This window comes from Tenrec ecaudatus, chromosome 1 (assembly GCF_050624435.1).
Source record: "Tenrec ecaudatus isolate mTenEca1 chromosome 1, mTenEca1.hap1, whole genome shotgun sequence".
NCBI lineage: Eukaryota > Metazoa > Chordata > Mammalia > Afrosoricida > Tenrecidae > Tenrec > Tenrec ecaudatus.
In genome coordinates this window covers 5,214,519-5,235,538 of record NC_134530.1, presented here as the reverse complement: position 1 = coordinate 5,235,538, position 21,020 = coordinate 5,214,519, and the positions used below count along the sequence as shown (strand labels likewise).

Below are 21,020 nucleotides of genomic sequence, written 5' to 3'. Positions count from 1 at the left end.
GGAAGCCCGCCCCCACCCGCCTCCGCCCGCCGTATAAAAGCCCGCCCCCAGCCGCGCCGGACCGTTTTGGACTGGAAGTTGCTGGCAGGGCGGTCGGACGTCCCACTCACTCCCCGCGGTGAGTCGCGGGTGGGGGGCGGGTGTCGCGATCGAGGCGGGGGGCTACCGAGTTCAGGGGCGTCCCGGGACGAGAAGGGGCCTTCCGGGGGACTTTTATGGGGCCAGCACCCTGGGGCGCGTTCCCCAGCCTTTCCCTTAAAATAAATCCAGCCTCTGTTAACAGACGTAGACTTTCAACTTTCTCCACTCAATCCCGGGGCGCCTTTGGGAGGCAGGCTCAGAGAGCGCCCAGAAGAGGTAGTTACCGAGGGCGGGGGAGGGGGCTGGGGGCGGTTAGAGTCGCCCCACCCCAAGTCAGATGAACTTTTTAAAAAGTGACTTTGCTTCTCCCCGCCCCAGCCCTCCCTGTTTAGGAATTCAGACATCCTCACGGGGGACCCCTGACCCAAGCTAAGGCCCCTCCCCTGCGAAATGTTCCCTTTTCTGGGTCCTGCCTTCTGACAATGGCCAGGGCTCAGGCCAGCCCCGCCCCCCCCTCCCCCCGTGGGTGTGTGCCAAGTTGTGCAAGGCATCCCGTGGTCGACCCCTTATCAGCGCCCTTGGGGCTCTGGGCCTGGGCCTTGGGATTCTTGGAGTTGGGTCTCTGCATTTCCCAGCTGTGGCTCTGGGTGGGGGCGCCCTCCTCTTTGGGAGATAAGAGGAGGACAGAGCTTCAGGTGAGCCCTGGGGACACTTGGTAAAGGCAGGTGTGCCGTCCATCTGACTTTCCTTTGTGGAGAGAGCTTTGGAGGGAGTGGGATGTGCATTCCTGGCTCTTGTCACCTGTTGGTGACCAAAGGGGGTGACATGAGCCTGTCGATGGAGCACCTAGTGGGTGTCGGACCCTCATCTAATCACCCACAACCAGTATCGCCTGGAACCTCCAGCAAGTTACCCCTGTTTTACAGATGTGCCCAGTGGGGCTGCCAGAGGGGACCTGGCCACCTGCTGGTAGCTGGTATTTGCCCCTGAGTTGGCTGTGACTCAAGGTGGCCCCACGTAGGACAGCTGGGGCCCTGAGCCACCTTTGCGATCCTGCCTGTACCAGTCCATTGCCACAGCCCTGCTCAGGCCCGGCATCAGACAGTGTTCTGCTGTGGTCATAGGGTGTGTTGTCCCCCCTGCCCCCCACATTGGCCGATTTGCTGAAGTAGATCCCCATGCCTTTCCTCTTAGTCTCGAAGCTCCACTGAACCCTTTCAGCCTGCTGGCCTCTGAGACCCCAGCAGGACGGCAGGCAGCCTCACGTAGCACGCCAGCCACCACCCCATAGGACAGACTGACAAAGACAGGTGGTGGGCGGACGTGTGGTTTCCAAAACCCATGGCTGCCGAGTCCACCCTGACTCACAGTCACTCTGCAGGACAGGAATTGGGCGGGCCTCAGGGTTCCCAAGGCTGTCCTCCAGAGGAACTCACTGCCCAGCGCTATGTCGGACAGACCTTGACCCCTTGCTCGGTGCAAGTGTTGTAAATGCTCAGACCGAACCAAACCAAAGCCTCTATTCTCCAATGTTCATAAAAGCGAACCACACGTTAGCTTCACCAGGAGAGGGGCGTCCCGGGAGGGTGTGCTTTTTAAAGCTCTCCGTGTGGGGTCAGATGGACGGCAGCTGCTTGAAAGAGGAGACGGGAACCTTGAGGGGCCCGAGCTTATGTTCGGGGGTGGGGGTTAAGGACGAACTTGGACCAATGTCACCAATCTGGAACATGCTGCTTTGTGGGGTCTCCTGCTGTGTATCCTCAGCAACAAAATAAGGGATTAAACACACGCATGTACACATACATGCACACACTCATGTATACCCACATGCACACACGCACATGCACACACCGTGTTGCCTTAGAGTCAATCCCGACTCAAGGCAATTCCACCTGCGTCCATGGGCATGCAGCTGCCCCGCCGGCTCCAGGGGCTTTCCATGGTGGCTATGACACTTGTGGGTGAATTCGAACCACCACCTGGGTCAGGGGCCGAGTCCTTGACTGATGGCACCTCCAGGGGCTCGTGGCCGAAGGCTACACCCTGGGTATTTCAGATTCCAGTATTGCCAGCCATGGGGGCGGGGGCAGGCTTCAGTGCAGCTGCCCGACCCAGCAGGCCAGCAGATAGCTGCCACTTGACCTGACGTTCCTGAGACCCTGGGGAACAAGCAAGGTGGGGCAGGAGAACAAGGCCTCCTTCCTCTGGAAGGAAGTCAAGTTCAGGGTTGCTCAAGAGGCCAGGGCAGACGTGTCTGGTGAGCCACCTTCAAGGCGGGGAGAACCTTTCACCCGCTTTTACAGGTGAAAGGTCTGAGGCTGGGTGATGCGAGACGCCATGTCCAATGTAGCAGGGACACATGGCTTCTCTGTCATCTGCCCATGTCGTCCCCACCCTGGCTCACCTGGCCAGGAAGGTCAGGCACACCTGGGGCTCTCATCCCACTCCCTAGATGGGAGCCTCCAGCTCACCTGGGCCGCCTCCCCACCACCCCAAGTCTCACTTCTTTGGGTTAGCGGTGGGCGCAGGCAAGGGGCAGCCAACAAGCTTCCACAGCAGAGCCCCTCTGCGTGTTCTTGGCCTTTGAGTGCATTCCGACTCGACGTGTGCAGACCTGGAACCGCCCCCCTGCCCCACGCCGAGATCTTTTGGGGAAAGTTGCCATCGTGCCCATGTTCAGCAGCACCCCCGTGGGGGGGCGGTCCCAGCAGCCAACCTTTTGGCCACAAGTCGGGCATTTTCACCGTTCCCGCTAGTTTAAAACAAAACAAAATTGCAAGCGCTCTCCACCGAGCTCAGGGAGCCCTGGTGGCGCCGTGCTGGACTGCTAACCACGAGGTGGGCGGTTCAAACCCACCAGCTGCTCGTCAGGAGAAAGACGAGGCTACTGTAAAGCTCGACAGCCTCAAAACCCCAAGGAGGGTTGCCGTGAGTCAAAAAGGACGTCTTGGCCGCCGTGAGCCTGGCGTGGCTGCGTGTCCACCAGGGCTCATGAGTCTCTGGCCCCCCAGCTACCCAGTCCTCCTTTCTACAAGTCCCTTGAGAGATTCTACACCATGGCAGACACAAGTATGATTTTGCCCTTCTGAGCACCTTTTGTAAGGAGCCCTGGTGGCGCAGTGGTTACACACTGGACTGCTAATGGCAAGGGCAGCGGTTCAAAACCACCGGCCTCTCCTGGAGGGCTACAGGCTCACAGGCCGTTCCTTCTACCCTGTGCTTTGGGGTCGCTGTGCGTCAGCGTCAACTCACGGCCGTGAGCGAATTTGTTTGTTTTGGGAGAACACCTTTTGGCTCTGGCTTAGTCCAGGTCCAGCCAGGCGTCTGTCTGCCTCACCTCCCCCTCAAGGCCACCTCATGTGGGTCAGGGTGCAACTGAGTGCGCTCCCAGGGGAGTGTGGGCCCTTTCGTCCAAGGTACCTTGTTAATGGGCTCGACCTCCCCTAAAATAAAACAAAACCAAAAAAAAAAACACCCCACATTTTTGGTTGAGTGAACTGACCACACGCACAGCCGGGTTCTCCGGGTCTTTAGCTGCTTCCTGCACTGGGCCAAGCCCCTGCCGTTGGGTAACTAGGTCCGGAGCCCACGCAGGTAAGCATAGCTCCCCCATACATGTTAGGAAACAACACTTCCTCTGAGTGTGTTCGGCCAGGTGTGGGACTTTCCCGGAAGCTAGGGTTCTGGGTCAAAGGGAAGGTGTCTCTTCCAACACAGCAGCTCCTGGCACCTGGAGGGCCCTCGTGGTGCAAACTTGTAGCCAGATGTGATGACTAGCCACAGTGACGACTAGCCCACAGCACCTCCAGACAGCCTGAAGTTCGAAACCACCAGCCGCTGTGCCGGAGAACGCCAGGGCTTTCTGCTCCTGTAAACAGTTACAGTCTCGGAAACCCACAGGGGCAGTTCTACACCGACCTGTCGGTCCCATAGGGCCCTGGCAGTGAATTTTCATTGTTTAGAAACATCTCAGAAGAAAGGCCAGGCAGTCTGCTCCCACAAAGCCCGGCAGAGCAGCTCTGCTCTGCCTCTGGGGTCACCAGGAATCGGACTGACAATGTTGGCACACCGCCTCCCATCTGTGTTCCGCACATAGATGTCCAAGGAGGGGTCCAAGGTGGGGTTCAGGGACAAACCACACTACCTGGTGGCATAATGATCATGCTATGGGCAGCTAACCTCAGGGTCAGTAGTTTGAAACTGCCAGCCGCCCTGCGGGAGAAAGACGAGGCTTTCTAGTCCCATGAAGAGTTAGTCTTGGAACCCCCGAGGGGCAGCTCTACCATGTCCTACAGGGTCGGGCCCAGTCGGGATCCACTGTGAGCTTTGAGTGCCTCAGCCCCACCCCTGCTGAATCAGCACCTGCATTGTCACCAGAGCCCCAGGTGACTTCCGGGCACCTTACTGTACCAGAGGTACAGCTCCATGAAGCCAGGTGTCGGAGCGCAGCGTGGGGCCAGCGGAGCTGCCCTCTGCCCCCCAGCTTGCAGCGTGGGTTTGGACTTTCCCCTGGAGGGCAGGGCTGGACTGACACTCTTGGATTGTTGTCTCCTCGTCTCTAGTGCTTATTGCCAACACTATGTCTGACGACAGCACAGAAGCCCCCGCCAGTGCCCAGGTGGCTGCGGAAGAACCAGTAACGCAGGTGAGAGAGGGCTGGGACCCGGGGATTGTGTGTCACCGTGCTTCCCACACGGTGACAGGGGTCAGGGGCTGCCAACAGCTGCTTGGGGGAGGGGAGAAAGCGCCAGTGTCCACGAATCCACCAGAGGAGGCCTGGTGGCTCGGTGGTTAAAGCACACAGCTGCCAACCAGGCACTCCAAGGGAGAGTCAGTGGGGAGTCAGTGCTGACTCACAGTGACCCCCTGTGGGTTTCCAAGACTGTTAAGATTTTTTTTTTTTTGAGACGATAACATTTTAGGGGAGTAGAAAGCCTCGTCTTTCTTCTCTCCAGCGAAGCTGCTGGTGGTTTCAAGCTGCTGACCATGCAGATCTCTGCATGCCGCGTGACCACGGCACACCACCAGGGCTCCTGACTAGGGTCACTAGACCACTGAAAAAATAAACTCGCTGCCGTCAAGAGGACTCTGACCCAATAGCAACCTCTGTAGGAGAGAGGAGAACTGCCCCTGTCGGTCTCTGAGACGTTAAAGTCTTTGTGGGACCAAACAGCCTCAAGCTTCTCCCTGGGAACGCCTGATGGATTTGACCCTCTGGCCTTGCGGTTAACATAGCCCACTGTGCCGCCCCAGCTCCTGGGGCTGCTATGTTAGGGAGCTCTCTTACTCAACAGTAATGTTGGGTTACGTCCTGGTGGTGTAGGGGCTACATGTTGGGCTGCTAACCACAGGGTCAGCAGTTCGAAACTCCTAGCTTTCTACTCCCATACAGAGATACAGTCTCGAAAACGCACAGGGGCAGTTCTGCCCTGCCCTACAGGGTCCCTATGGGTCAGAGCAGAACTGTGTCTCCCCCCACTGCTGCTTCAGAAGCTGACCGCCAGGCCTTTCTTGTGAGGCGCCTCTGGGCGGAGTCCAACCACCAACCTTTGGGTCAGCAGCTGAGCACGTGAACCAATTCCATCGCCCAGGGACAAAAGCCCGTGACCCTGGAGTCAGCTCTGACTCATCTGGCTGCCCTGGCATCGATGCTGACTCCTGGTAACCCTCTAGGGACAGCGGAGAACTGCCCCTGTGAGTTTCCAAACTCTGTACAGGAGCAGAAAGCCTCGTCTTTCTTCCAAGGAGCGGCTGGTGGCTTCAAACTGCCGACCTTGTGGTTAGCAGCCCAACACACTCTGTGCGTGTTAGGAGAACTGTGCTCCAGTGGGTTTGTCTTGATTTGAGTCCTTGGACCTTTCTTCGGTGGCGCCTCTGGGTAGCCTCGATCCGCCAACCTTTGGGTCAGCAGCCCCGTGCGTTCACCGCCCCGGGGCCTGCACCTGGCATTCAGTGGGCGTGTCCACAGTAGGTGTCCAGCCCAAGTTCAAGCCAATGAGCTTGGAATGGAGGAAGTGCCTGCCTGGTCAGGGGGTTGGGGGAGCCCAGGGGCCTGGACACAGCCCTTCCCAGCGCCCCTTCTCCGCCTCCAGCCGAGCGTGATGGGCCGCGTGGCCAACATGCCCTTCATCAGCTCCACCTGCGACATGGTGTCTGCCGCCTACGCCTCCACCAAGGAGTGCCACCCCCACGTCAAGTCCGTGTGCGACGCGGCCGAGAAGGGCGTGAGGACCCTCACGGCGGCCGCGGTCAGTGGGGCCCAGCCCATCCTCTCCAAGCTGGAGCCGCAGCGTGAGTCACGCCCACCGGGCCCCGGGCCCGCCCCCTCCCCTGCGTGCCCGTCCCCCATTGGTTCCCGCCCCCGGCCAGCAACGCCCCATTGCCTCTCTCGCCCTATCCGCAGTCGCCTCTGCCAGTGAGTACGCCCACAAGGGGCTGGACAAGCTGGAGGAGAACCTGCCCATCCTGCAGAAGCCCCCGGAGAAGGTAATGGGCGCCCCTCCTCTCCCGGGAAATCCTTGGGGTGTTCAACTGAGAGGGGGATCCAATCGACCCCAACTCATGGCGACCCCCCCTCCCCCGCCGTGTGTTGGCAGCAGAACCATATGCCGCGGAGCGTTTGCAGGAAACAGATCTCCAGGCCTTTCTTGCGCTGCACCGGCTGGTGCACCGCGGCCGAGACTGTTAACCATTTGCGCCGCCCTGGGACTCGGTGCTTGTTAAAAAGCACTTTATCCGTAAAGGGGCTTTTTATCGTGGATCGGGCGACGGTTTGTAGTTTTGCATTCAGTGATGCAGACAAGCTCCGTCTCATCCCGTCGCTCGCCTCTGCCCGTAACAGAGTGGGTGACCCTCACGCCACTTCCTCCCGTGTTTCCCGCCTGCCTCCGCCCTCCTCTCCTATCCCTCTGGCCTTACGAACTTTGTCCTCGGGCCAGGCTGCCCTCTTGATCTCAAGTGGTTGATTATTAAAGGAGTCGATATCGCCCGTTGAGCCCTGGTGGCCTGCGGTTACACATTGGATCGGCAGTTCAAAGCCACCGGCTGCTGCGTGGGAGAAACACCAGGCTTTCTGTTCCCATGAAGAGTTACAGTCTCTGGAGCCCCCAGGGTCACGACTCCATGGCAGTGCTTCTTCTGCCTTTGTCTTTCTGAGCGTCTCTCCTGGTGTCGTTGCCCCCCCTCCCCTTAGAGACCTGGCTTGTTGTCGAGCTGCAGACTGAGCCCCTGGGGTGAGTTCAACCCCCGCCTGAAGGGGTAGGACTTGGGAATGGCATCTCTACTCTTGCCCCGGAGTCACTGCCGCTCCTACCGTACCGGAAGTAACTTCTCTGGAGGAGAAAGTAGGACCAGCCAGCTTCCACCCTAATCTTTCCAGCTCCCCTGGAAGTTCCCGAGTAAGACTGCATCCTGGGGAGAGTGTTCCCCGCTCATGTCCGAGCTCCCGTCTGCTCAGACCCCACTGCCATCGAGTGGACTCTTGCCCATAGCAGCCCTATGCGGGGTTTCTGAGGCTGGACATTGTCACCAGAGCAGACCGCCAGCCTTAGCCTTACTTCTGCCGAGCGCCTGGTGGCTGTGAGCTGCCAGCTCTGTGGTTACCAGCCCAGCACCGACCCACCAGCACCACTCAGGGCTTAGCCGACTGAGTGGTGCAAATGGTGAATGGTGTGGTTGCTAATCAAAAGGTCGGAGGTTTGAATCCACCCAAAGTGCCTCAGAAGAAAGGCCTGGCAATCCCCACAAGCAGCCACAGCAAACGCTATGAAGTGCAGCTCTGCTGTGACATGCGTGCCTTCGCCGCAAGTCAGACCCGAGTTGACAGCTGGGTTGGGTTCTCTCGAGACGCGACATCAGTGATGCTTGTATCCATTTGTATTCAGAGAGAGATTTCTATCAAGAAATGGCTGATGGGGTTTAGAAATCCAGGTAGTAAGTCCACTCCAGTTAAAGTCAGGGTCAGGAGAGACTCCTGATGTGTGGCTACCGATGAGCAGGAAGCAAAGACAGCAGAGGGCCACGGGCTGGTGGATGCAGGGGTGTGAGGTCGACCTAATGACTCCCCCATCAGTAGTCCGCAGATGGCTCCCGGGATCGGCAGGAGATGGAGAAACCAGGCAGGCAAGACCCGGCTCTGGCCGCAGGCGAAGGGCCAAAGAGGACTAGACTCTGCTCGATCTCGATCTCGGTCTCTGTGACACCAGGGCGGTGTGAGCAGGCTGTGCTCAATTGATGGTTTCGGTTCCGCGGCCGCCCTTACCCAGGAGTGCCTGGTTGCCACAATCTCACCATCACCACGGGCATGGGGCGTGGTAATGAAACACCCGCTGTGCACCAAGCCACTAGCCAGAGCAGGGAGCAGGGAGCCATGGCTTAGTGGAGTTTACAGTCTGCTTTGGGGATCAGACAGCTGCTTGTGTCTGAGGCTGGTACAAACAGTTAAGCTCTTGGCTGTTGACAACAAAAATAAAAGTCGAAGGTTTCAAGATCATCCAGAGGCACTTTGGAAGAAAGGCCTGGCAGTCTCCTTCCCAAGAAGCAGCCATTGAAAACCCCGTGGTGCCGGGACACAAACTCCATGCACAAAGGGGCCCAGCTAGTGAATGAGGAGGCAGGACGTGAACCCGTCTCTTACCAGGGCTTGGACTGGAGGGGAGTTCCCGCGGGAGGCAAGCTTTCCTTCAGAGTGACCAGAAGGTCGTCCAGCCCATGACTAAACTGCACCAGGCTGGCTCCTTCCAGGACCTCGGGGTAGCTTGGGGGTCGTGGGCAGTACCTTGTGTGGGAAGGCATGTCCACCAAGCTGGGGCTCGGGCCAGGGCCAGCACAAGCTAGACACATCGGCTGCTGACCCCGACGCCCACAAGGGGGCCAGAGCCGCCACCTGACTCGGGGACCCCACACGCCTCTGAGAACTGCTGAGTGTGATGTCCAGTGCTCGATCGGTTGGTGGTCTTTTAACCTGGCATTGCCGTTTGGGTGGACGTTGGCAGAGCCCGCTCGTCGCCCATTCCACCACGCCGGTGCTTTTTCCCGTTTTTGAAGTAGCTTGTGAGTCACGTGAGTAGTTGGTTTCAATGTTCCCTTTTGCAGCCCCTCGGACCAGGGTTTAGATCGCCTGAGTAAGGAGTCTGGGCGGGGGTGGGGGGCTTTCAAGGTTCTGGCCATCTCCCTTTCTCTTCAAACTAACTTTGTTCGTCTTTCATGTTAAATTTCCCCCGTTCATCGTGGAAAAGAACACCCATAAAGGGAAACATAACTCCCTTCCGCTGCATGGCCCGTCTCACCCACAGGGTGAGGAGAGCCCATGATCCGCCCGCCGCGTGTGGGCTTGCCCTTTGCCGAGAGATGTCCTGTGACACGGATCAGAGCCCCACGATGATGTCACAGCCTCTGCACACTTCCTCCCTGGGTCCCCATATTCCCTGTTTCCGTTCCCGCTCCCCTCCTGTCCCTCCTCTGAGCTTTGCTCCCGAGTGAGTCTGCGCTGCTCCTTTGGTCCGCAGTGACTGAGTGGCCTCAGGCATGTGTGGTCACCCTAGAGCCCTGTCCGCTGTCTGGGCCAGGGGTGGGTTAAGGGTTAAAGGGTGACTAAGGGCCATCGTCTAGGTTCCACCAGACTTTATCGGACTGAGTCAGTAAGCCTGGTTTGTTTGTTGTTGTTGTTTTTTTTAGTTAAACAATTTTGACTTTCGTTCCAGGTCTTTCTCCCATTCTCTCCCGGACTGTCTATTGTGATTCCCGTTTTAGGGCTGTAAGCAGGGGTGGCCGGGCACCATCTACTTCTTCTGGCCTCAGGGGTGTGTCGGCTGGGGGTTGCGAGGCCCATTAGTCCTCTGGACTGATGGCTTCTGCGTGTCTTTGATTTTTTTCTTCCCTTTCCTCCCCAGTCCTTCCTTGCCCCAGATGAGAAGATAATCGCTGACCATCTCACTGGTTGGTTTTTCAGGAGTGGATTACTAGGTCTTTATTCCAAGGAGATGCTGGGTAGACCAGGACTTCCAATGTTTTGGTTAGCATTCTGAGTATGTTAACAATTGACACCATCTGGGGACCCACACCCCAAAATACAACTCATCCACCCAGATATAGGAAGGCTGGGTGTTCAGAGCAGCGACACACGGGAAGGATACAAGTGGGGTGGCTAAGTTTCCGGGGACCCCCTGCCTGGAAAGGGGACCTGTGCTGACCTGTGGTGAAATATGAGCTGTGGGTCAAAAGGTTGGCAGTTCTAAGCCACTGGTGGCTTCAAGGGAGAGAGAGATGGCAGCTGGCTTCTGATGTCAGTGTTGGAAACCTGCTCTGTGGGGCAGTTCTGCTCTGTCCTGTTCCCTCCCTCGCGGTGACTCAGAAGCACCTGGACACTGGCGGGTTGTTTGGTACCTGGGAAAGCCCACCCAGAACCCACCGCCATGTAGTTGGTTCTGCCTCCGTGAGCCTGTAGGGCCGAGTCAGACTGCTCTCTGGGTTTCTGCGGGAGCAGGCGGCTCACCTCTCTCCCTTGGTCAGCAGCGGCCTCGCGCCCCATCTAGCTTTCCTGTGCCCCGAGGTTCGTGTGTTCCATTAGGTCTTTGGACTAATTATTTCCGTGGGGATCTTAGATTCTACACCCCCCCCACACACACAGTTACTCTTCTTTGTGGGTTCGAACCACCAACCTTGTGGCTGGTAACCCGCTGCTGAGCCACAGTGCTCTCTGGTCCATGGAACGTTGCCTGGAGACTCAGACTTAGAAGCAGCAGGTTACCCACGTGGCCTCTTCTCCACCAGGGAATCACGGGAAAGCCGTTCCCGGGATCGATGGCCCTGAGGCTAATTCCGGCCCTCCGTTTGTGTTTGTCAATAAAGTTTTATTGGCACACAGCTGTGCGCGTCTTTAACAGCTCTGGTGGCTTTCGCAAGTTTGTGGCAGATTTGAGCCGGACAGACATCGTCTGCCCTATAAAGCCCCAACTAGTTGCTATCTGGCCCTTAAATGAGGCAGTTGCTGGTCCGGAGGAGTGGATCCACACCACGCCTGGCCATGCTGCTCTGCTCTCGTGGCAGTGGCGGGGGTGGGGGGGGGTGAGAGAAAGAATGTGTGTGTAGGAGTGTGTGTATGTAGGTGGACAGCTCTGGGAAGCCCTCATTGTCTGAGTCTAGTTCTGAGCAGTGATGCCCACTGACGCCTGGTGCCCCACTTGTGTCAGAGGGGAATGGTGCCCCAGGGTGTTGTTTTGGGCGCTGTTGTTTATCAGAAACCTTCGCTGCTCCTCTGCCCCATGGGGTCACTGTGAGCCAGAATCAGCTTCACAGAAGTGGGTTGGGGGTTGTGCTTTTTGAGGGAGAATGGGGGGGGGTTACTTAGGCTCCGTGATAAGACATGCCAGTCCACATTCAGCACACTGGGCTGCTGACCAGAAAGCCAGAGTTCTGAGCCCTTCCAGAGCCAGAGGTGTCTAGGAAGAAAGGTCTGGAGGAGAAAAGTCTGCCACCGGAAACCCTACGGGAATATCTGTGAGGGCTCCCTGGGCAGCAGTCTGCTCCCGAGCAGCTGATGCTGGCGCCAGGCTCAGGAGCACGCGGTGTGCACTGAGACAGCAGACTTACTGTGTCCTGCGATGGAATCGCTGGGAGATGGAATGGCTCCCCCTGGGCTCCATGGGGGCTGGGGTGTCGGGCAGGTGCCCTAAGACGCAGACTTCTGCTGCCCCCCAGGTCCTGGAAGACACCAAGGAGCTCATCTCCTCCAAAGTGTCCGGTGCTCGGGAAATGGTGACCCACACAGTGTCCAGCGCCAAGGACACCGTGGCCAGCCGTGTGACGGAGGCGGTGGGCGCCACCCGGGGCAGTGTGCAGAGCGGCGTGGACATGACCAAGTCCATGGTGACCAGCGGGGTCCACTCGGTCATGGAATCCCGCATGGGCCAGATGGTCCTGAGCGGGGTAGACACCGTGCTCGGCAGGTCAGAGGAGTGGATGGACAACCACCTGCCCATGACGGACAAGGAGCTGGGTGAGTGCCCCTTGGGGCCCCTTCTCCACACATCTACCTTGAGGGGGACATCAAAAGGCGACCCATCCTCCCCCTGCCATCGCACCCTCTCTCCTCTGGCGTCCCCACCATGAGTATTGACATCCACCTGGTCCAGCCCACCATCACCCCGGCTCCCACCTTCACTCTTGTGGTGGCCAGTGGGTGCCTGTAAGCCCTTGAGTCAAGACCTGTCCCTCCTCTGCCCGCAGCCCCCCAGGGCTCCCCCTTTGCTTGAGTCAAAGCCCAAGCCCTGCCCACAGCCCATGGGGCCCTACACAACCTTCTTCATCTGCTCCTCTCTCCCCGTCACTTCCTCTACACGAGCGCCACAAGGGCCTCCTCGCTCTTCCTCCACCTTACCAGGCTGGTCCTGCCCCAGGGCCTTTGCACAGGCCGTGTCCTCTGCCAGGCGATAGCAGGCCTTGCTCTCAGTTTAAACGAGAATGCACGCACTTTGTCCTCTGCCTCTTCTTTGTCCAACCTGGACCAAGTGATGTTTCCTCCACCACCGTCCTCTGGCTCGCTCTCTATCCCCACAGCAGCCAGAGGTCCCCCACAGGCACCTGAGTTGAGGTCCACCTCTCCGCCGCCCACCATTCTCTGGGGCTCCCGTCTCCCTCAATGGCTTCTCTATTTGGGATTGAATGAACAGATGCCACTCTGGGGGTGTACTTAAATCTTACAAAAGAAAATTAACCCTTGTTGACCTAGCCCCATAGATTACATCCTGCCCGGGCGGCATCACTACATCTGATTCCACTTCAGAAACATCCCAGAGGTTAGCCTTTAAGGCCCCAGACACTATCTCTTTTGATAGCCGGGCACCATCAGCTTTCTTCACCACATTGCTTATGCACCCGCGCTGTCTTCAGCGATCGTATCAGGGAGGTGAGCACACAATGATATGACTTTGTTCTTTGATGCCTGATCACTGATCTCTGCAGCAACTCATGATCGCACAGGCTGGTGTGCTTCTTCCATGTGGGCCTTGTTGCTTCTGAGCTAGATGGCCACTTGTTTACCTTCAAGTCTTTAAGACTCCAGACAGGTTAGAATTATCACTTGGGACAGAATGACAGCAGTTCACCAAATGGAGTGTAACATCCTGACACAGAGAATCGTGGCCTCCCCAGGCTGACACGTATTTTTTGGGGCGGGTGGGGGTGACAACATGCCGTTTGATTGGTAACATTCCTCCCTGGGGTTCCTGGGGCTCATCAAGCATGCGGGGGGTGGGGGGCGGCGTCCAGCTCCTCTGGCTGCCCGGGCCTCGGCCGAGTGCCGAAGCACCCGCGCCACTGCGGCCCCTTGTGAGTGGCAGGACTGGGATTTGAACCCGGATGGTAGGTACCATTGCCTGAGGCCGGGTGCAGACTGGGGGCGGGGGAGCAGGGGGCAGGGGCAGCGCAGGGTCTGAACCCTCTCTGGATCTCCTCCTTCCCGCCCCTCGCAGCCGACATCGCCACGGCCCTGGAGGAGGAGGGCGGCGGCCTGCACACCGCCTCCGTGCAGCAGCAGCGGCAGCAGCAGAGCTACTTCGTGCGCCTGGGCTCCCTGTCGTCACGGCTGCGCCAGCGCGCCTACCAGCACTCGCTGGGCAAGCTGCAGCTCACCAAGCAGAGGGCCCAGGAGGCCCTGCTGCAGCTGTCGCAGGCGCTCAGCCTGGTGAGGCACGCACGCGCGCGTGGGCACACACACACACACACACATTCGCGCGCCCTCCGCCCCGCAGCACAGCGGGTGCTATCCGCCAGCGTCTGCTGCGTAACACACAGCCCCGGAGCTTAGTGGTCTAAAACAGCAGCATGTCCATGTTGCCAGCTGGCTCGGGGCTGGGCTGGATCACGCCTTCTGCTCGCTCCCCCCGCCCCCCCCCAACCCCGACAGACTAGCTGAGGCTTTTCCAGCCGTCACTGGAGGGCTCTGGGTCCAACGCGCAAGGGCTCCTCATGCTTTACGTCCGCGTGGGCTCAGGCCCCAAGCTAGTTACCTGGCCCGGCCTGGTCACCTGGGTGGGAGGGATGACGGAGAACGAGCAGCCACTTTCTCTCCAAAGACCGTGGTCCAGTAGGATGTGTCCCCAAGCCCACTGTGTCCCCAGTACTGAAGCACTGAGACCCTGGTGGTGCGTCTGAGTAAGCACTGGATGGCCAACCACGGGTCCAGCGGTTCAAACCCACCAGCAGCTCTGCAGGAGGAAGTCGAGGCTGTGTGCCCCGTAACATTTCACAGCCCCAGAAGCCCCGGACAGGGTCCCCGTGAGTTGGAACTGATTCCAGGGTAGAGGGTATTTTATACAGACGCTCGGGGCTGTTGACCACAAGGTCTGAGGTTCTAACCCAGGGTCCTCAAGCTTTTTAAACAGGGGGCCAGTTCACTGTCCCTCAGACCTGTTGGAGGGCCGGACTATAGTTTAAAATAAAGCTATGAACAAATTCCTGTGCACACTGCACATACCTTATTTTGAAGTTAAAAACAAACGGGGCAGAAACACCCGGCAGGCCGGATCAATATCCTCGGCGGGCTGCATGTGGCCGCGGGCCATAGTTTGAGGACCCCTGTTGTAACCCACCAGCTGCTCCCAGCACAGGAGAGAGACCTGATCTGCCCCGTAAAGATGTGCAGTCTGGGAAACCCTGTGCAGATGGGGTCCCCGACCCGACGGCATGGCTTTTGTCTTTAATGTGGACGTGCTGGGGTGCTGTTAGTTGGGCACGCCCAGGGCTGCTCCATGGGAGAAAGTTGAGGCCGCCTGCCCCTGTACAGATCCACAGCCTCGGAACACCCTAGAAGTCTCCAAGAGTCTCGGCCAGCTCTGTGGCAGTGTGTCTGGTCTCTGGGTATCTGGAAAACCTCAGGAGCCCAGGTGGCCCAGCTGTTAAATGCTTTAGTCTGTTAACCGAAAGGTCAGCAGTTCAGACCCATGCAGTGGGTCCCTGGTAGAAAGACATGGCTACTGGTTCCCTGATGGATGACAGCCTGGGAAACCGCCCCACCCACCCCGCATACTGCTAGGGCAGCTCTGAAAACCACACCCAGCCTCCTGCCACCAAGCCCTGTTCTGACGCGTGGCAGCTCCGTGTGCCCCATAGGGGTCTCTGGCTGGCAATTTCCATAAGCAGATGGCCAGGCCTTTCTTCCATGGGGCCTCTGAGTGGGTGTGATCTGAGCCATCGAGCTCAAGTCATCTGTGTCACACCGGGGTCCCAGGCATCTCATCTGCCAGGGGACAGAGGCATCTGCTCCTGGCCTCCTCCCAGAGTCCCACCTCTCCCCGAGGCTTGGGGGTGGGGGCGGCAGGGAGAGGGGTGTCTCTGCAGACTCTGGGGGAGGTGCTGATGGGACCCTGTTGTGGTTCTCTCTCCTGTTCCAGATGGAAACCGTCAAGCAAGGGATGGACCAGAAGCTGGTGGAGGGTCAGGAGAAGCTGCACCAGATGTGGCTGAACTGGAGCCAGAAGCAGCCCCACGGGACCCAGCAGGACACCAAGGAGACCGGGACCCAGCAGGACGCCAAGGCGACTGAGAAGGCCAAGCCCGAGGTAACCTGGGGAGGGGAAGCCGTCCCTCTGGCCTTTGTCGCTCCCGGCAGAGTAAGCGGTGTAGTTGACTCCAACCAGCCAATGCCTGTCCATTTCAGCTAGTCATTGTGTTTGCGTTCCATCTGCTCTGTGCGCACCCCCACACCCCCATGTCCCTTCTCATTTCGAGTCGTGCTCCATGCTCCGCAGATGCAGGTCTCGAAGGCCTCGCTCCACCCCGGGGGCCGCTTCTGTGTGGAGGGGGCGGCTCTTCCACGTAGTCCTATCTGCCCCGCTGTTGCTCATGACGTGTCCACAGCCTCTTCCTTCTCCTGCGCTGGTGGCAGCCTGGACGCTCCTGAAACCTGAAACCACCCTGCTGGTGATCGAAGCGCCAGTGCTGTGACTTCCCCATCACAGCAACTCGCGAGCGAGCGAGCCACCGCGGTAGGACAGACTGGCCGATACGGGCGTTGAGCCCTTATTGAAAAAACCCACTGCCCTCGAGTCACTGCCCACCCTATGGAATAGGGCGGAACTGCCCCTGCGGGCTCCAGTGGTTCTCAGCCTTCCTTTAACACAGACCCCCCGCCAACCATAAAACTATTTTCGTTGCTGCTTCATCGCTGTCATTTTGCTACTGTGATGAATCGGGCGACGACCCCCCTCCCCCAGGGGTCTCGGCCCACAGGTTGAGAACCGCTGTGATTCTTCTTTTTAAAGTCGTTTTATTGGGGCTCTTGCAGCTCTTACAACATTCCCTCCCGTCAGTGGAATCAGGCACATTTGTACCTAGGTTGCCGTCAGCATTTCCAAAACATCTTCTCCTTGAGCCCTTGGTGTCAGCTCCTCTCTTTCCCCCCTCCCCCCGCCCTAGCGAATCCTTGATCAATTTAATAGTCACTGTTACTTTGTGTCTTACACGGTCCATTGTCTCGTTCACCCACACTTGTGTTCCTCATCTCCTCCTGGGAGGGGGCCTATGTATCCAGTCTTGTGATAGGTTCCCCCTTTCCCCTTAGAGACACTCTTGTATTGGGGCGGGGGGTGCATAGGTAGGTATACCTTGTTTACTGAGGACAGTCACTCTTTACGGGAGTAGAAAGTCCCGTCTTTCTCTCAAGGAACGGCTGGCTGGTGGTTTCAAACTGCTGACCTTGCGGTTAGCCCGGCATGTAACCCCTACACCACCTGAGTCCCTGTCGGGAGAGCTTAAAGAGCGCCGTGTTGAAGACCGGCCTTTAGGACGGAGGCTGGCCTCTGATGTGGTTCCAGCCGACTCCGGGCGATGCTTTGGGCTGGAGGCTTCAAGATGATCCCAGGGCGGTCCTCTGAGGAGATTGCCGCCTCCCGGAGGGAAAGTTGTGTGTCTCCGACCTGCTGGATTCCAGCCCCGTTTCCTTCCTCTTGCGGCTCCAGCCCTTCTCCTTCCAAAGATGGTGTCCCGTCTCCCACGGTGGGGCTGGGACCCCTCCGACCCGTCTGCCCGGGCCCTCCCGCTCTGCCCTGAGGACCAGCCTCCCAAGCAAGACCTGCTCCAACACCTGCCCCCACCCCTTCCTCTGTGTCTCCCCGCAGCCGGGGTCTGGGCTCGCCCTGTGGCTGCTCGTGGCTGCTCGGCTAGACCTCTTTGGCCCTTGTTTCTGTGACTCCACGATCGTTAAGGTTGACGAGTTAAGCGTGCAGCCCCTCCCACCCCCCGCATGCACCTTAGCAGCAGCTTTCACGGTAACCAAAGAGATGGGACAAGTCCAGTGTCCACCAGCAGACAAAGTGTGATGCTTTCACATGGACGCCATCGAGCGGGTTCCAACAGGAGGCCACGCGGCCCGTCCTGTACCCCCCACAGCGGTGGCCGTGGCCGAGTCCCCCCTGAGTCATCCTGTGCCCATCCGTCTCGCTGGGGGGGGCCTCTTTTTCACTGACCCGCTACGTCCCTCTCCAGGGACCTTCCTCTCCTGGTGCACGTGCTTAAAGTACGAGACGCAGTCTGTCCTTCAGGCCGTCTGCCCGTGGGACTGTTGCTGTGCCACGCCAAACGTCGCGATTCGAAGGCACCCGCTCTCCTGCCGCCTGCCTGACTCAGCTTCCACGTGTGCCTGAGGGCATGGGCAACGCCGAGGCCCGGGTCAGGCGGCCCCTGTCCTCAAAGTCACAACTGTGCTTAGCATGCTGGGGAGCGGAGCGGATGGCTGGCATGGTAGGTGGGCCAGAGCCCCGCGTCTCAGAGACGGACTGAACGGATCGGGGCGAGTCGTGGAGCAAGGAGCAGTAGAGGTGTGGTGTTTGGAAAGGTGCGACCAGGGCCTCACGAGAGCAAAGCTGTGAGTGTGCCACGCGACATCATCTCTGGCGCCCCACCCCCAGCCCCCAGCGGAGCACAGCCTCTGGAAGAACCTGTCAGACCAGCACAGGTGACCTGGGTTCACTGGGCTGGCACCTTCCTGCCCCCCACAGGCTCAAGTCCAAGGCTCTTAGCTGGCGGGGCCCAGCCGGGCGAAGTCCTGCCTCTCTCACCTCCAGGGTCATTGTGCAGACAGTGAAGGAAGCTGTGCCCTTTGCCCGACCACGTGCTGCCTCTGCCCAGAAAGCTCTGCCTGCTCTTCTCCGTGCCAGTGTTCCTTCTTCCTTCCCCTCCCTCCGGGAAAAAGAGGAGGCACTTTCTACCCCCTTAAAGAGGCTCCGTCTCGGGAACCCACAGGGACCGCCCTGCCCCGTCCCGTGCGTGGGGGCTCCGCATCGACCTCGACTCTCGGGCACAGTGAGCGGTTGGCTTGTTTCTCCTTTTGTTTGCCTTCTGTGCTTGGCTGGGTCGGCCAGAGACACAACACCAGGGACACGCCTCGTGCGTTTAGCCAAGAGCTTGATAGCAAAACGTCTACCGAGAAGGCCTCCCGGTTCAGTCCAGCTCACGCCCGTGGGCCCCAGGCTGGCTGGGGCCTCTGCAGGCCGATGAGGCAGAAAGGGGAAAGCAGGAGGTCATGGACCCATGGTCGGTGGGAACACAGCAGGGCGCCAACCTTGGGCCACCCCTCCTGAGAGGCGTCCTCGATCAGGCCGTGACCCGCAGGACAGGCTGGCCTCCACCCCTACGCTTCCGCACAGGTGCAGGTTGACATGACATGAGTCACCAGCCCTCCCTCCCTCCTCCTTGGCTCCCTGCTTCTCGGATAACAGATAACAACAGCTCCATGGCCGCTTAGCTCACAGGTGGTCAGGTGTGTCGGTCCGACACCCAGCAGGCTCACGCATGAGAGAACCGACCCTGCCCAGCCTGGTGTCGCAGCCCTCCCTGCTGTTCTTGTGTTCGAGCCCGTGGTTGCCGCCATGGTGTCCGTCCTTCTCACTGAGCGTCTGCCTTTCTCTCTCGCCGCCCCTCCACTTCACCAAACGTGACGTCCTCCTGCAGGGACTGGTCACTGCCGACGGCACCTTCGAAGCACGTGGCATGAAGTCTCTCTGTCCTTGCTTCTGAGGCCGGCGTCCTGGCTGGCCTTCCTCTAAGTCAGACCTGCTGGCCCCTCTGACCGCTCTTGCCCAGCGTGCGGACGCACTCACGGGGCTCGGGCCACCTCTGTGCCCTGCGGGCGAGGCAATCGGAAAGGGCCGGGGTTGACTCAGGTGTGCCCAGTCCTCGAAGGGCCGTCTTCGCCCTTCCGCACTTTTTGGACAAAGAGACGTGAGCCGCAGGCGTGCCCAGTGCGCTCCGGACGGGTGCTCCCGCCGGCATCAGTGGTGGACCCAAGCAAGGCGCGACCCTGGGCATTCCACAGCCCGTCCCGGCGCCCTCTGACCCCTGGGGGCGCAGCGGTTCTGCAGTGGGCTGCTTACCTGCAAGGTCAGCAGTTTAGAACCACCTGCTGCCCCCCAGGAGGAAGACCAGGCTTTCTACTCCCGTAAAGAGTGAGACAGTCGCTCGGAGTTGGTGGTAGAGAGTTTGGGTTTTTGAGTGACTGCCGATCGTCCCACGAGCAGAAGGCCGGGTGTCCTCCTGGCCTCAGTGCCCCTGCCCGCTTGTCCTGACGGCTCCCCCCTCCTTCCCCAACAGGTCGAGTCGCAGGCCCTCACCATGTTTCGGGGCACTGCCCAGCAGCTGCAGACCACCTGCGTGACTCTGGTGTCCAACCTCCAGGGCCTGCCCGCCAGTGTCAAAGACAAGGCCCAGCAGGCCCGCCGGCAGGCAGAGGACCTCCAGGCCAGCTTCTCCGGCATCCACTCCTTCCAGGACCTGTCCAGCAACGTCCTGACCCAGAGCCGAGAGCGGGTCACTAAGGCCCGCGAGGCCCTCGACGAGATGGTGGAGTACGTGGCCCAGAACACGCCCATCACGTGGCTGGTGGGGCCTTTTGCCCCCGGTATCACCGAGAGAGCCCAGGAGGAGAAGAAGTAGAGCGAGGAGGGACCTGGGGGTGGGGGGCGGGGGGCAGGGGGTTTCTGTCCATCCTTGGGTACCAACTTTCCTAACCGCTTGTCCCAGCTGCCAGTGTGGGGGCACAGTTTCTCTAGGCCAAGGCCGACAGCCACGCTCATCTCCTGACCCCCCTTCTGGGAGCCTGGGGGAAACGTGAGCTTTCTCCCCTTTGGAAACCCTGTTTCCTGAGCTCGCCCCCCTTCCGTCCATAATGAAAGCGTGGTTCCAGGGTGCCTCTCCCCCACCCCCGCGTTTGTCTCTGATCCAAATCAGGGGTGTCTGTCTGGCCTGTGCCCTGACCCCTTCCCTGCATCGAGGGCCATCTGGAAGTGGGCGTCTTGGCGATAGCCCGTCTCAGAGCAGGAGGAGTGGCGGGGGTCTTAAGTGCGTGGCTGCTCCCTTCGGGGCTGCTATTAATAAACTTTACAAGTAAACTGTGTGTGGGTGCGCAGGCGTGCGGGGCCCCGGGGATGGACGTGGTGCTGACGCGTTTGTGCCGCGAGGTCAGCGGTTTGGAACCAGCTGCCCCTCAGGAGAAAGGCTGGGCCTTCTGCTCCCACACGGGTTCCCAGCCAGAGACACCCCGAAGGGCAGTTCTTCCCTGCCCTAGAGCAGAGGGCGGCAGCTGGTCGGCTTCGCCTTGATGGCAGGGGGCGCATCAAGAACGCCTTGGCGAGGAAATCAGAACCCTCTCCCGTTGCTGGCGGGTATGAAACATGGGGCGCCACTGCAGTTTGGGGGTTCCCGAGAGAACCGGACGGCAGGTGGCCAAATGACGTGTGGCGATTCTGTTCTAGGTGGGTGGGGGCATGAAAGCAGGGTCTCAAACGGGTAGGCGTGTACCAAGGTGCATCACGGTGTGATTCACGCTCACCTAAAGGCCACATCGGATGATGGGTGAGCACAGAGTGGTCCGTCGGCACGGCACAGTGTAACATGCAGGAGTGCGAGGCAGGGCGGCCCCCCGGCCCGCAGAGGGAGCAGGCTGAGTG

At 59.4% G+C, this 21,020-nt stretch overlaps 1 protein-coding gene across 2 annotated transcripts; it reads left to right on the top strand.

Moving 5' to 3' along the window:
- The first annotated feature begins 54 nt into the window (after nt 1-54).
- On the top strand, nt 55-20,462 carry PLIN3 (perilipin 3). Of its 2 annotated transcripts, none has more exons than XM_075545200.1 (8): nt 55-118; nt 4,644-4,726; nt 6,174-6,372; nt 6,485-6,567; nt 11,779-12,076; nt 13,551-13,762; nt 15,471-15,638; nt 19,666-20,462. In XM_075545200.1, exons 2-8 carry the CDS (start codon nt 4,661-4,663, stop codon nt 20,005-20,007), a joined length of 1,368 nt encoding a protein of 455 aa, XP_075401315.1. In that variant the 5' UTR covers nt 55-118; nt 4,644-4,660; the 3' UTR covers nt 20,008-20,462. The 2 variants fall into 2 exon arrangements, with proteins under 2 accessions (XP_075401315.1, XP_075401323.1); XM_075545208.1 differs by lacking the exon at nt 19,666-20,462 and adding an exon at nt 15,828-16,549.
- Nucleotides 20,463-21,020: the final 558 nt, after the last annotated feature.